At 41.7% G+C, this 15,155-nt stretch overlaps 1 protein-coding gene across 1 annotated transcript in view; it reads right to left on the reverse strand.

Annotated features, from left to right (window-relative positions):
* Nucleotides 1-15,155, reverse strand: part of LOC149450830 (sterol O-acyltransferase 2-like) — a 70,232-nt gene that overhangs the window by 32,702 nt on the left and 22,375 nt on the right. Inside the window, exons 4-7 of the mRNA XM_089691355.1 lie at nucleotides 10,337-10,396; nucleotides 3,869-3,964; nucleotides 1,012-1,294; nucleotides 203-269 (exon numbers count right to left, since the gene is read on the reverse strand). Coding sequence (XP_089547481.1) covers nucleotides 203-269; nucleotides 1,012-1,294; nucleotides 3,869-3,964; nucleotides 10,337-10,396 — 506 coding nt within the window. The remainder of the gene's footprint in view (nucleotides 1-202; nucleotides 270-1,011; nucleotides 1,295-3,868; nucleotides 3,965-10,336; nucleotides 10,397-15,155) is intronic.

Consider the following 15,155-nt stretch of genomic DNA (forward strand, 5'->3'; position numbering starts at 1 on the left):
TGGTAAATGGGACTTTTACAAATAGCCTATGTGCCCGTTTCTTGTAATAAATACAAAATTTGGCATTGTACTTTGTTGGTGGACTGCTAACATTTGTGCTGGTTTCCATAATAGGTTCATAGAAAGGTAGTGCATTTGACGTCTATTCAGATGTTAGAGTAGACACATTTGTTCCTTTTTCTTAAACAAATCCCATACTTACTTTCCTTCTGTAAGACAGTTGGAACTACCTCTCGTAAAAAGGAATACGTCTTCATAAGGAATCGAACCTGTATGAAGAAACCATAATCTTAGCTTTATGGACACAGAGCATGGACCTGAGTGGCAGAATTGCAGGGGAGAGCTGTAGTGCAGGGCTGACTACTGTTGGCCTGTCTGGGGAATTTAAAGTTCACAGCCAAAAGGAAACACAGCATCATCTCCTTGATTTCAATAAAGGTAAATCTTAAAAATAATACATTCCTCTCAGCCCCCCTTTATAAAATTCTTATGATTACAGCAGTTCCTGAAACACGGCAGTGGAATCAGTGAAACAATTGCTACGGCTAGTAGCATCAATCAAGAGCAATACATTGTAAGTGTTCTGTGGAAAGGTACGTTCAGCTGAATTACCCAAGTATGTACATCACGTTCTACAGCTCTCATTTGTAAAAGAGCGTTTCAGGTGAAAATTAGCCCTCCCACCTTCCCTATACTTTTGTTGCTAGCCCTTTTGATCATCAAGGTAAAAGCTGATGTAAGGCCATAGACAGTGCTAAAGATCTCTGAAATGAAAAGGAAACCTTGGATGAAAGTAGTAAGTAGGCTACTACTAATCCACCTGGAAGAGCCATTGACAGGAAAGGGTGCCACAGCATCAATGCATGGCTGATGCCATTTCAGTTCAATAAAACCTTTTAGCCAAAGATTCTGTGACACACATGGGGTATCACCATCTGTCACCATTGTTTATGTGCAATGTTAATAAAATATAAGTATGACAATCGCTGGTATTTTATTTACAGAACTCACCTGTTCCAGGGTGACGATGAAACTTGATGCTGGAGGCAGCTGGTAATGTTTTACCACATAGACAGGGAAAATACAAAGGACACATGTCTGACCCACAAGTAGAAATATTACAACCAAGGCAGACAACATGATTTTGTGATTGGATTTGGGATACAAAGACCCCCAAAAGACTAGTGCTTTATATGGCACCAACAGTGTATATACAAACATACAGATCCAGGACCATGTAACCGTGCCAATTTGTCCAAAGGCATAAAGGAAAAGGTCAAGTTCAAAACGAACCCTAGAGAGAAAGGGAGCAGAGGCTTTAATTATTGTTTCAGGTGTGATTATATATTTTATACACATAGATACACATTGTTTCGCTATTAATTCATAATAAAAAATACACAATCATTATTAAAGTAATATAGATCCTGTAATATTAATATAGTCATAAGAAACATTTTTTTTAATAAGATGTCTTTATCTTCATGCAGTGGTAAATTCGTCGACGAAAATATTTTTGTCAGTGGTACATTTTCAGTGATAAAAATCAATTAGAATTTTCATCAATGAACAAGAACTAAACAAAAATGAATCGCACATGTCATCAGTTTTGAACATGATTTCAGCACAGTTTGCTCTCTAGTCACTGAATTGGCAGCTACTGTATATGAAAAATCCTGTCCTGAGCCGCACCTAAACCTGTACCGAACTTGAAAAACTACTTTACCCACAAGTTTATGAAACTTAGTTTTATTCACATAAAGACCTTATATATCACAACGGTTAAATCTGTGTCTGTACTGCATGTTCAAAAACTTTAATATAATAAATAATACCACGTTATTAGATTTATACTCCAGGAGTATATAATGAGTTTGGAAATTCTAGCGAAATGCTTAAATAATGCATTACAATTTACTGTAACTAAACCCATTAGATTTTAGTCGACTAAAATGTACTGGAGATTTTAGTCAATTAAAATATGATTAAAACAATTCAGAGGACTAAAATATGACTAAAACTAAAATGGCATTTTAGTCAAAAGACTAAGACTGAAACTAAATTTAAATTTGACATAAAAATGAACGCTGTCTTCATAAAACATATACACTGCTCAAAGAAATTAAAAGGAACATTTTGAAAACACATCAGATCTCAATGGGGAAAAATATCATGCTGGACATCTATACGGATATAGACTGGGTAATGTGTTAGGAACGTAAGGATGCCCCATCGTTTGATGGAAATGATCAACCTACAGAGGATTGAATTCAAAGACACTCTGAAAATCAAAGTGAAAAAATGATGCATCAGGCTAGTCCATTTTGCTGAAATTTCATTGCAGCAACTCAAAATGATACTCAGTAGTTTATATAGCCCCCACATTGGGGCATGTTCCTAATGAGATGACAGGTGGTGTCCTGGGGTATTTCCTCCCAGATGTGGACCAGGGCATCATTGAGCTCTTGGACAGTCTGAGGTGCAACCTGGTGGCGTCCGACACACCGAAACATAATATCCCAGAGGTGTTTTATTGGACTTCGGTCACGCGATTGTGGGGGCCATTCAATGGTATCAATTTCTTCATCCTCCAGGAACTGCCTGCATACTCTCACCACATGAGGCCGGGCATTGTCGTTCACCAGGAGAAACCCAGGACCCACTGCACCAGCGTAGGGTCTGACAATGGGTCCAAGGATTTCATCCCGATACCTAATCGCAATCAGGGTGCCATTGTCTAGCCTGTAGAGGTCTGTGCGTCCCTCCATGGATATGCCTCCCCAGGCTATCACTGTCCCACCACCAAAATGGCCATGCTGAACGATGTTACAGGCAGCATAACCTTCTCCTTGGCTTCTCCAGACCCTTTCACGTCTGTTACATGTGCTCAGGGTGAACCTGCTCTCATCTAGAAAAGCACAGGGCCCCAGTGGCGGACCTACCAATTCTGGTGTTCAATGGCAAATGCCAATCGAGCTCTATGGTGCCAGGCAGTGAACACAGGGCCCACTAGAGGACATCAGACCCCCAGGCCACACTCATGAAGTCTGTTTCTGATTGTTTGGTCAGAGACATTCTCACCAGTGGCCTTCTGGAGGTAATTTTGTAGGGCTCTGGCAGTGCTCATCCTGTTCCTCCTTGCACAAAGGAGCAGATACTGGTCCTGCTGATGTGTTAAGGACCTTCTACTGCCTTATCCAGCTCTCCTAGAGTAAATGCCTGTCTCCTGGAATCTCCTCCATGCTTTTGAGACTGTGCTGGGAGACACAGCAATCCTTCTGGCAACGGCACGTATTGATGTGCCATCCTGGCGGAGTTGGACTGCCTGTGTAACCTCTTAGGGTCCAGGTATCACCTCATGCTACCAGTAGTGACACTGACCTTAGCCAAATGCAAAACTAGTGAAAAACAGTCAGAAAAGAGGAGTAGGGATAAAATGTCAGTGGCCTCCACCTGTAAAACCATTCCTGTTTTGGGGGTTGTTTCATTGTGCCCATCTAGTGCACCTGTTGTTAATTTAATTAACACCAAAGCAGCTGAAACTGATAAACAACCCCCTTTGCTACTTAGCTGACCAGATCAATATCCCAGGAGTTTAATTGACTTGATGCTATACTCTGATTAAAAAGTGTTCCTTTAATTTTTTTGAGCAGTTTAAGATTATGAATTTACAGGGTGAAAAAACAGTGATGCAAACAATATTATGCTTTAACGCAATCGCCATCACCATGATCTCAGAGAACAGGGGAACCTGAAGAATCTTCAGAAGCATAGGCCCACTTTCTCATGCTATAATTTCCACTTCTAAAAAAGTCACAGGAAAATAGATGGGATGAAGAGATATTGAACATTTGGAGATTCCACTAACCTCCCTTGGTCAACTGCTGTAGTAATCACAAAAACACAGAAGGCAGCCACAAACACGTGGTAAAGGGTTTGGAAATGTTCCACCTCCATCAGGTCACTGGAGAAAAAGGGGAGAAGATGCAACACAATCAATGGGTTTACTAGACATACTGGGGTTTATTTACTAAAGCTGGAGAGTCCAAAATCAGACTCCCTTCTGCATAGAAACCAATCAGCTTCCAGGTTTCATTGCCAAAGCTTCATTGAACAAGCTGAGGTTAGAAGCTGATTGGTTTCTATGCAGAAGGGAGTCTGATTTTGGACTCTCCAGCTTTAGTAAATAAACCCCACTGTATCATATACTCATTTCATATCCTCTGGACTGAATAAAGTGGTGAAGGGAGCACATAGGATCCCCCCCCCCCCAAAAAAAAAAACAGGTTTCAAAAAGGGACCATCAAAGGATTAATTAATATATGACTTAAACTATCTACTACAGATGCATGTAAGCAAACCTGCAGATATTATTCACAAATCTACAATAGAAAGAAATACAATTTTTACATCTTTATATCATTCACACTGACCATGTTTATCTAGTCCTCATGTATCAAGAATTTATGTATCCAAGGTTCCCTTAAATTAGTATTAAATCCAATAGCAAACATTTCTTATATCACAGCTTACTAATTCTTAGGTGTTATGGCTGCAACCTTACCTATGACAGCCATTCTTACAGTGATCAGATTTAATTTATGTAACACCTTTACACCAAATGGAAAAAAAACGGTTTGCAATAACTGTGTAAGGGGGATTTTGGCTTAAATTTGTTACTGTATTTAAACCTGCTAGTGCATATAACACTGCTCTTTCCGACTGACATGGCTGCTGTTCAAATATACCCCCTGTGCTCATTCATCCAGAGTGGGGGCACTAATACAGGAAGTGTGTAAATGGCCAGATCACCAGGTGAAAACAGAGGGAAAAAATTCTAAAAAAAAGAAAACTAATGCAGCAACCACATCTAATGATTGGTAAGCTGCAATATATACCATTTTTGGTTTTGGGTTTAATGCCGCTTTAATTTTGCACATGTAAGAATCTGCTGCCTTCTACTGTGTGCAAGTGGCTGTGCTGCCTAATGTTCACATAATTATTTATACACAGCACTTCTTCTCCCTGGGTTGTTGGGTTAAAAACTCAGGAAGGAGGAGAGAAAAATAGAGAGAAGAGAGAGACCACGTCTTGTCCATGAAAAAGAATGGTTACTAACCCAAACTAAAAGCAGGGTATTTTTTTTAATCAAATACTTTATTAAGTGCAACACCCTGCTATAATTCAGACAAGTTGAATTTCACTTAAAGGGATAGTGCCTGTCCCTGCATTAATCCTTGGAGGGACTTCCACCTATTGCATCCAAGGAGATCTGAGTTCTTGTAGTGCACCAACTGGGCCCCAGCGAGCGTGCAGAAGATATTTCACTGCTGTTAAAGGGACATTAACTTTCCGAATTAAGAGCTCTTTCCTTACCTCAGACTTGAACTTTGTCATCAGCTTCTGAGGACTGAAAGTGAGCAAGCCTTAATCTTTAGTGGTTTTCCTTTGCTCACTGGGGACATTTCAGAGCTAAGGCCCTAGGTTAAATTCTGAATTGCAGAACATCCAGAAGAGATTGAGATTTTTTCTGTATCTGTAGACTTTTTCTTAAAGTTACTAAGAGTGATAACTGTTATTATATGCACGCCTATTACTTTGTGCTGCTTTACTGTGCTTACATTCAACTCCATTAAAAACAAAATATCAGTTCACTCTAACTTGTGTACGAGTCTGTTTTCTGGTAAAATTGAGAACGTTTACTCTGGCAAGAATTGTGTGGTGGTGTCAGCAGGGGTTGGGCTTTCAGAGTGGAGTCAAGATTGACAGGGAGCCTGAAAATAATTCAGTGACGCCTAAGGTAGTAGCGCTATATACATTTAACTTTTTATACATCTACAGACAAAACTTATAACAGGTGTCCTTACAAAACAAAACAACTAAAAAATAAATAAATAAATATAACAATAATTTGTTCCAGTATATAGCAGTCATTACTGACTAATGTCAATGTCACAGCCCAATCAGTAATTTAGTTAAGTTCCCCACCATAGACCCATCAATGAACAGCATCACTATCGGCAGTCAGGGAGATCATCCAGACTAGTAGAGGCTATGCATGGGGGGGGGGGGGGGGGTTACCAAGAGCACCAGATCTTTTTTAACCACTAGCCTACTGGCCACTTATACCCCCTTCCTGCCCAGGCCAATTTTCAGCTTTCAGCGCTGTCACACTTTGAATGACAATTGCACAGTCATGCAACACTGTACCCATATGAAATTTTTATCATTTTTTTAGACAGATAGAGCTGTCTTTTGGTGGTATTTAATCACCTCTGGGTTTTATTTTTTGCTAAACAAACCATAAACAACTGAAAATTTTGACAAAAAAAGTTTTTTCTTAGTTTTTGTTTTAAAATTTTGTAAATAAGTGATTTTTCTACTTCACTGATATGCGCTAATGAGGCTGCACTGATGGGCACTGATAGGTGGCACTGATGGACACTGATGAGGTACTGGTAGGTGGCACAGATGGGCATTGACAGGCATCACTGATGGGCACTGAAAGGCAGCACTCACATATGGCACGGATAGGCGGCACTGATAGGTGGCACTGATAGGCGGTACTGACTGGCACTGTTAGGCGGCACTGAAAGGCAGCTCAGATGTGCACTGATATGTTGCATTGATGTGCACTGGTAGGCACTGATGTGGCAGTGTTGTGGCACTGATGGGCATTGGTAGGTGGCACTGATGACAGCTGGCATTGATGGACACTGACAGGTGGCACTGCTGGGGCTACACTGATCATCAGGGCACACTGATCATCAGTACCCTGATGATCAGTGTACATGTCCCCTCCGAGGAATGCCGATTACCGGCTCTCCTCTTGAGCTGTCAGCGTGACAGCTCATGAGGAGAGAAATGCAGATAACCGGCATTTCCCTATTTACATTCGATCAGCTGTGATTGGACACAGCTGAGCACATGACCGAGCTGACATCTTCTTAGGATCAGGAGTCAGTTGGATTAAACAAAGTTCAAATAAAATTTGAAATGTATCTATGCAGTACCTTAACTTGGGATAGTGCCATAAAATATGAATTAACGTGCCTGTATGCATACTACAGAAAGGGAACTTAGGGGACCCTAAGAAAACAATTTTGAGGGGTATAGTAGAATCTATGGAGTATAAAAAGCCACGTCAGCTTTTGGGAAGGCAGGGGCGGACTGACCATTTGGAAACTCGGGCACTGCCCGTGGGCCCGGGGTCAGTAGGGGGCCCCATGAGATGCCCCTGGTACCTTTTTCATAGGCTTTTTTTGAGTTTGGGCAAGGACACAGGGGCCCCATGATTCCCTATTGCCCGGGGGCCCCATGAGTTGTCAGTCCGCCCCTGTGGGAGGGGGAAAGCAAAACTTTTGGAAGGAGCTTTAACATCACTGTCCACTGATCCTCATTTAGATCGCCTACATCTTGACTTCATATTTGTGTGCATTTAATCAAGGTTTTAGAGCTGACTCACAGAATTATTTATACACATTACTTCCTCTCTCTGGGTTGTTGGGTTAAAAACCTCAGAAGGAGGAAGGAGGAGAGAGAAGAGAAAGAAGAAGAGTGAGAGAGACCACAGGTATGTTAGGCAAATATTCCTATATTTAGTTGTTTATTATTGTTGCTCATAGCTTCTCTGTGTGTGTGTGTGTAGTGGTCACCTTGCTGTATTTTAGTAGAACTTTTTTTTATTGCAATAGAGTTTATATACAGGTCCTGCTATTTTAGTTAATGCTGTCCCTTTTGGTATGGGATTCTTTAGCTAATTTTTGTTTAGAACTCAAACACCAGGTTAGGCATCCAACAGCCACTTATGGTAGCTAAAGATCAGCTTACATGACAGATTAGAAACTACTAAGACACAGAGTAGATAGCTGGCGAGAATCTGCATTCGAGGCTGGTTGGACAACGGTTGGAGGATCTCCCCTTCCCATTGATCTCATCTTCAGATCTCGAACATGAAGACAGATGCCACATTACGATCATCCTCAGGGGCCCCTGCAACAGAACTTTGCTGCAACATTCATCTGCAGGTATCTATATTAATAACTTATACTGTATATGCCTCGGTGCACAATTACACCAGGACTCTTCTTGGGCCCCTTGCTGATAATACCTGTGTACATTGGATGTATGTACTTTTAATTTACTGGTGAAGTTAGTCTTATGTTCCCACTTAGACCACACACAGCTGAGTGCACAACATTTTCTTCACTCTTCTACTTGGTCCGAGGAACAGTCTAAGGGTTTCTTTTTGGGGTTTTATTGGTAATGTTGAAGTTGGATAGAGTGAGGGAGCATGGGATACCCCAATACCTTAAGAACGAAATAACTTGAGAACTCCTTAGTTTTCTCTTTGTACTGTACAAAAAGGAATGTCCCATGGCATCACTATTGTGATCGTGACTAGAAGTCCTTTCAGAGATTAAAAGCTACACACAATCACTGACATCCCAGAGCTAGGCTAATTTCCTCACACAGCCACAGAATCATCGGTTGCCTCCTTTTGATATCTCCCAGGCTCTTCTCGGTGAGGGAGATGTAAACTGACCAAACAATCAGAAACAGACTTCATGAGGGTGGCCTGAGGACCCTACGTCCTCAAGTGGGCCCTGTGCTCACTACCCGGCACCATAAAGCTCAATTGGCATTTTCCATTGAACACCATAATTGGCAGGTCCGCCACTGGCGCCCTGTGCTTTTTACAGATGAGAGCAGGTTCACCCTGAGCACATGTGACAGATGTGAAAGGGTCTGTAGAAGCTGTGGAGAACGTTATGCTGCCTGTAACATCATTCAGCATGAATGTTTTGGTGGTGGATCAGTGATGGTCTGGGGAGGCATATCCATGGAGGGACACACAGACCTCTACAGGCCAGACAACGATACCCTGATGAAATCCTTGGACCCATTGTCAGACCCTACGCTGCTGCAGTGGGTCCTGGGTTCCTCTTGGTGCGCGACAATGCCCGGCCTCATGTGGTGAGAGTATGCAGGCAGTTCTTGGAGGATGAAGTAATTGATACCATTGAATGGACCCCACACTCGTCTGACCTAAATCCAATAAAACACCTCTGGGATTTTATATTTCGGTTCATCTGACAATGCCAGGTGGCACCTCAGACTGTCCAGGAGCTCAGCAATGCCCTGGTCCAGATCTGGGAGGAAATAACCCAGGACACTATCAGTCATCTCTTTAGGAGCATGCTCCAATGTTGTCAGGCATGCATACAAGCACGTGGAGGCCATACAAACTACTGAGTACCATTTTGAGTTGCTGCAATTAAATTTCAGCAAAATGGACTGGCCTGCTGCATTATTTTTTCACTTTGATTTTCAGGGTGTCTTTCAATTCAGTCCTCTGTAGGTTTATATTAATTTCCATCAAACAATGGGGCATCCTTGCGTTCCTAACAGATTACCCAGTCCATATCAGTATAGATATCCAGCATGATATTTTTCCCCATTGAGATCTGATGTGTTTTCAAAGTGTTCCTTTAATTTTTTTGAGCATTGTATTCCTAAAGGTGCTATTGACATGAAAGTTTCACCACATGTCGGTAACAACCCATGCAATCCATACATACAAAGAAACCAAAACAACAAAGTTCAGAAATTACGTTATGTGTAATAAAATGGAATGACAAAGGGGAAAAAATATTAAACACGCTAACTGAAATGTATTTAATACTGCATACAAAAGTCCTTGTTAGTAATGACAGCTTCAAGACACCTCCTGTATGGAGAAACTAGTCACATGCATTGCTCAGGTGTGATTTTGGCCCATTCCTCTACACAGTCTTCACATTTTGAAGGTTCTGTGGGCCTCTCCTATGAACTCTGATCTTTAGTTCTGTCCATAGATTTTCTATTGTATTCAAGCCAGATGATTGGCTGGGCCATTCTAACAGCTTTATATTCTTTCTTTGAAACCAGTTGAGATTTTCCTTGGCTTTGTGTTTGGGATCATTGTCTTGTTGAAATGCAGAGCTGCTCCAGATTTTGCACCATGCAGTTTTAGTAAATAATCCCCCTAGAGTTGAAGGCTTCAAAACAGCTGCTTGAAACTGAATGGAAGCTTGGCAAATGAAATTTAAAATCTTGATATAGACACTGCTCTTATACAAGCTGAATCCAATCTGTAGGCACAGGCAGCAACTCCATAAATGCTTTAACTGGTACAGTGCCTTTTATCTAATTCTTAGTTCTACAGCACATATTAAACATTAACATCTACTTGTAAAAACATAACTAAAATATAACTGTGTTATGGTGTCTCCATCTGCTCATTTACACAGTAAACTGATATAACAAGAAAAAGATTGGAGATATTTCCACTTACTCTAGCAGGGAAGCACGATGCAAAAATATTTTCCTCCTTTCAGACATTGATCTCTGGGGTCTAAATCAAAAACAGCAATACAGTGTATTTTAATATAAAATATTTTATGTACATATGAAAATAGTTCTATTTAAAAAAGGTACTCCTGCGCTGCCACCTAACCAAATGAATACAAGTGGGCTATCTACTAATACCTGTTGCTAACATTGTAAATATGTTCCCACATGTAGCATAAACCAAATGGCTCTATAACTATTTAAAAGAAAGTCACCTAACCATGGGATCCTGATGCTTGCAAATATTAATTACACAATAAACATTATAAAACAAAGCAAATGCTACATACAATATATTTCTGCTACTACTACAACCCCAGTACTGTAAAAAGGTGTTGCAGCCTAATGGATAGGTATTAATATACTGTACTATGATGTCACTTCCTAGTACTAGCTAGACCAGGGGTGGGCAAACTTTTTGACTTGAGGGCCGCAATGGGTTCATATATTGGACCCGGGGGCCGGACCAAGAGTAGATGAATGATGTGTATGTGTCATCCATAGTAAGTATAGTAATATTCCCCCATAGTAAGCATAGTAATTAATCCCCCATATAGTAATTCATCCCCCATAGTAATTCATCCCCCATATAGTAATTCATCCCCCATAGTGTAATTCATCCCCCATAGTGTAATTCATCCCCCATAGTGTAATTCATCCCCCATAGTGTAATTCATCCCCCATATAGTAATGCATCCCCCATATAGTAATTCATCCCCCATATAGTAATTCATCCCCCATAGTAATTCATCCCCCATATAGTAATTCATCCCCCATATAGTAATTCATCCCCTATATAGTAATTCATCCCTCATAGTAATTCATCCCCCATATAGTAATTCATCCCCCCTATAGTAATTCATCCCCCCTATAGTAATTCATTCCCCATATAGTATTTCATCCCCCACAGTACTATTCCCCCCCCCAAGTAGTAACCCAAGTCCCCCCTGTGTCAATTCACTTACCTTTGCTCCGCGCGTTCCTCTCGCCGTGTTCCCGTGCCGTTCCGGTCTTCAGGGCGGACTGTGAGAGGAGCCTAGCTCCCCTCACGTTCCTCACGCTGCCCCGCCTACACACATTCTGACAGCCGATGTTTGCCACACTCCGCGGGCCGGATTAAAAGGTCCGCCGGGCCATATACGGCCCGCGGGCCGTAGTTTGCCCATTGCTGAGCTAGACTGTCATATGCCTTTAATTGTTCTATGTATTTTGTCTCTGCTCCTCCCTTTCCTTTGGTTTAGTTAATGCTGTATAGATAGCCCACCCCTTTTCCCAGTAATGCATTTCAGCTTCAAGCTTCATGTCATGAAGCAGATCACATTATGATCTTTTGACCTATCGGATGTTCATTGTTGTAAGATTCTCTCACTTTATGGAATAAACTTCACAAGATCTACAAGATGTCATCTGGATTGAGTCACTGCCTGTGTTATTCAACTAAGCTTGGAGTTATCGCTATCTCATCAGATCTGTAAGTTACAGAGATCACACTTTCAATGCTTAGATTGGAGAGAGAGAACACTAGTGATATATTTGCCAAATTGATTGCTGGATATGCTGACATATTATCATTGCTTGTGAGTGCATTTATTTACAAAAAAGAGGCAATTGATTTTAAGGATGTACTTCACTATTGGTGGCTTTTTTCTCATTTGGAGTACTATATCCAACCAACCAAGAGGTACCAGATCCCTTAAACAGAACCCACACTTGTGACAGCTGATCTTGTGGGAAGCATCAGGATCCTGTGGTTAGGTGACTATTTTACATAGTAATACAGACATATAGTAGCACTTGGGTTGTGGCTCTTTTTGCAAGTAACTTGTTTGTTTTTGTAACATAGAGCAATGCTACACTAGGTTGTTATTTGGTTTATGCTACATATGAAAATGCAGTGACCTTACATATTAAAATGGCAATTGGCTAAAAAAGTTAGATTCAGTTTTCTCATAAGTGGATACCATATGAAAAAAAAGGAGTAGTTGTTACAACCAGCAGGGAAGGGATAATGGTCATATAATTTCACAATACATTACTCCCTATTAGTGATCATGAATTTACTAAAAAAAAAAAAAAAAACAAACAACAAAAACCAGAAAAGACAACAACTGTCACTTTAAAAACATCTCCCTTAATTTAAAGAATTAATTAAATTTTTTTTTTAAACAGCAGCATAACTATTCAGTCATTTATTTAAATTGTGATGCTATAAATTAAGATAATGCTCAGTCTTTTAAAGGTAGGAGCTTAGTAACTGATAAAGCATTCAATATTATATCCTTAAACTATACATACATTCAATGATGCGATCAAGTCAACTAATTTAATTTGAAATCCCTTAAAGTGTTACTAAACCCACAACAGTAAAATCAGTCTGTATATGCAGTAAAGCATGCTTGTTATACTCACTGTGGAACCTAAGGGGTTAATCCTCTGCATTGTGTCAAAACGCTGTTTGAAACATGACTTCTCTGATCCTCCCCATTTTCCTGTGTCGCCCTCTTATTTCCTGATAAGACATATCCTGTGGGGTAACTCTGCACACTCAGTTTCGTGTGTATTGCTAGAGAGGCTTTTTTTTTCTTGGGAGAGTGCATGTGATCAGCACAGGGCCAATCAGCACTGTCCAGACAGATGTCAGGGGTTCTACATCCTCCTAGAGCAAAATGAAAACTCCTACAAACTTTAACCAATGCTCGGCTGGACACTGATAGAAGTCACAAGACTGCTCTAACTGCTGATAAGAAAAGGTATTTAGCAGTTTATATTTATTAAAGTAAATGCACTTCCATGTTCTGTGGGAGACCAGATATAGTGAATGCAGGGTCCTGGGTTTAGTAGCACTTTAATTTTGTCCATAAAGTTTCTTCTTATCAAATCAAAGGAAAATGTAATACATTTTCTATATACCATGTTACTTTTTACACACACACACACACACGTAGCTGGTGTGCATGTATTACCTGCCTCCCTAAACCTTCCTGGCTGCTGATCACAGCTACAGGGGTGAAGCCTTACCTCCTGCTTGATCCAAAGGGGCTGTTGTGATTATCCTGTGCCAAACCCAAGACAGGCTTACTGAAAGGTCCACTTCCAGACAAGTCCAGTCCTTACGTCTCTCTATGTTAAGCAGAGCACAGCTTTCCTGCAAGCCTGGGGAGAAGCTGGTTGTTTGGTTTGGACCATGTACAGTTGGAAGATCACATGCTCTGGTAAGTAGTTTCTGCATTTACCTTTGCTGGATGCCTTCTGTTTACACTGCATGCTGGCTCAGAATACATTTGGATACACATATTGATTGTTGTGGCACTTTTTGGATTGTTATCCACTTTTCACATGTGACTGGGCACTTTTTTCACTAATTTGTTGTTTCACTAGACCAGGCATCACTAAATGGTGGACTGGGGTCCGAATGCGGACCAAGTCACTAACCCATCCGGAGGCATGTGATCCTGCCATTTAGGAGCCTTTTCTTCCCACAGCCATCTCGCAATCATCCTAGCAGAGCTGACAGTCGGAGGCAGGACAGTTCTGGATGGAGGGTGGGAGCTGCCCGAGGTTAACAAGCAGGTGATTGGTTGCTAGGATGAAGGGCAATCTTGGCAATCAATCACTGTCTGTGTAATGTAGGACATTATGGGGGGGGGCAAGTTAAAAGGACTAAGGACATTAGTGTGAAGGAGGGCTGATGCGAAAAGAAGCCGAGGACTGAATGTATGGGAATTGGGGACTGAATGTGTGTGTGTGTGTGGGGGGGGAGTCGATTGAGCACCTTAAGTGGGGGGGGGGGCATTGAGGACATTAAAATAAAGTGGAGGAGCTGAGAATTGGAAAATGTGAGGAGACAGAGGCTGCGATGTGGGGGGAAGAGCATTAAAGCATTAAAGTGGGGGGCTGAGGACAGTAATGTCGAGTGTAATGGATCCGACCCAGACTGCACTTGAGTACTTCCGTTAGAATACCGCTTCCCTGTCCGAACACCGACAACAGACACCACAGCCGACCATACAAGACTAAACGACACCAGTCTTGAAGTTATCCAAAGGTAAACTACTTTATTTGAACACAGATACAAGATATATACACTCAGGGGACAATTCCCCCTCCCTGCATAATGTCACAGGGTGGGGCAATCTACATTTAGTACCAAGAGACACACAGGTACTCAAACCTCACACCAGCAGACAGTCCCATCAGGAGGGAGGGCTGCTGGAGACACACGCCCACTAAGCTAATACACACATACATCTCATAATAGTTTGCTCCCAGGCCAGACAAACAAATAGAACAATGGGATGCAGGTGGGTGGTAAAATCCCATAGTTAAGATGTGTGTATCACCCTCCTAGGTAGCTAGGGGGAGCTCTAGCTTCAGTTGTTAGTTAGAGGCTGAGTAGCAGTGTGATAGCCAGGTTGGTCAAATTTAGGTCAGAGCTGAGAGGCTCTGCAGACCAGCTCTCTGGAGTTTCTCCCTGCTCTAGGACTTTGGAGAAAGATCTAGAAGCAGTGGGCGGATGTGCAGAGTGGCTGGATTGTACTCTTGGAGGTTCCTGGCCAATTCCCAACAGGAGGCTTGGCAAGGGGCCAGGACAGCCTTTAAGAGTAACTGAGCCTGCTCAGCAGCAGGAGAGTTTGGGTGGAAGAGGAGGATGTAAAGCTGGAGAGCAGGAGTCTGGAGGGGGCCCAGATGGAAGAGGGGCTCATCTCCAGGCAGGAGGACTTTGGAAGGTGGAAAGCATGGAACTTCACCGGCCCCCTCAGAGA

The sequence above is a fragment of the Staurois parvus genome, unplaced genomic scaffold, assembly GCF_062004578.1.
Source record: "Staurois parvus isolate SC_StPar_1 unplaced genomic scaffold, SC_StPar_1.0 ptg000562l, whole genome shotgun sequence".
In the NCBI taxonomy this organism is placed as follows: Eukaryota; Metazoa; Chordata; class Amphibia; order Anura; family Ranidae; genus Staurois; species Staurois parvus.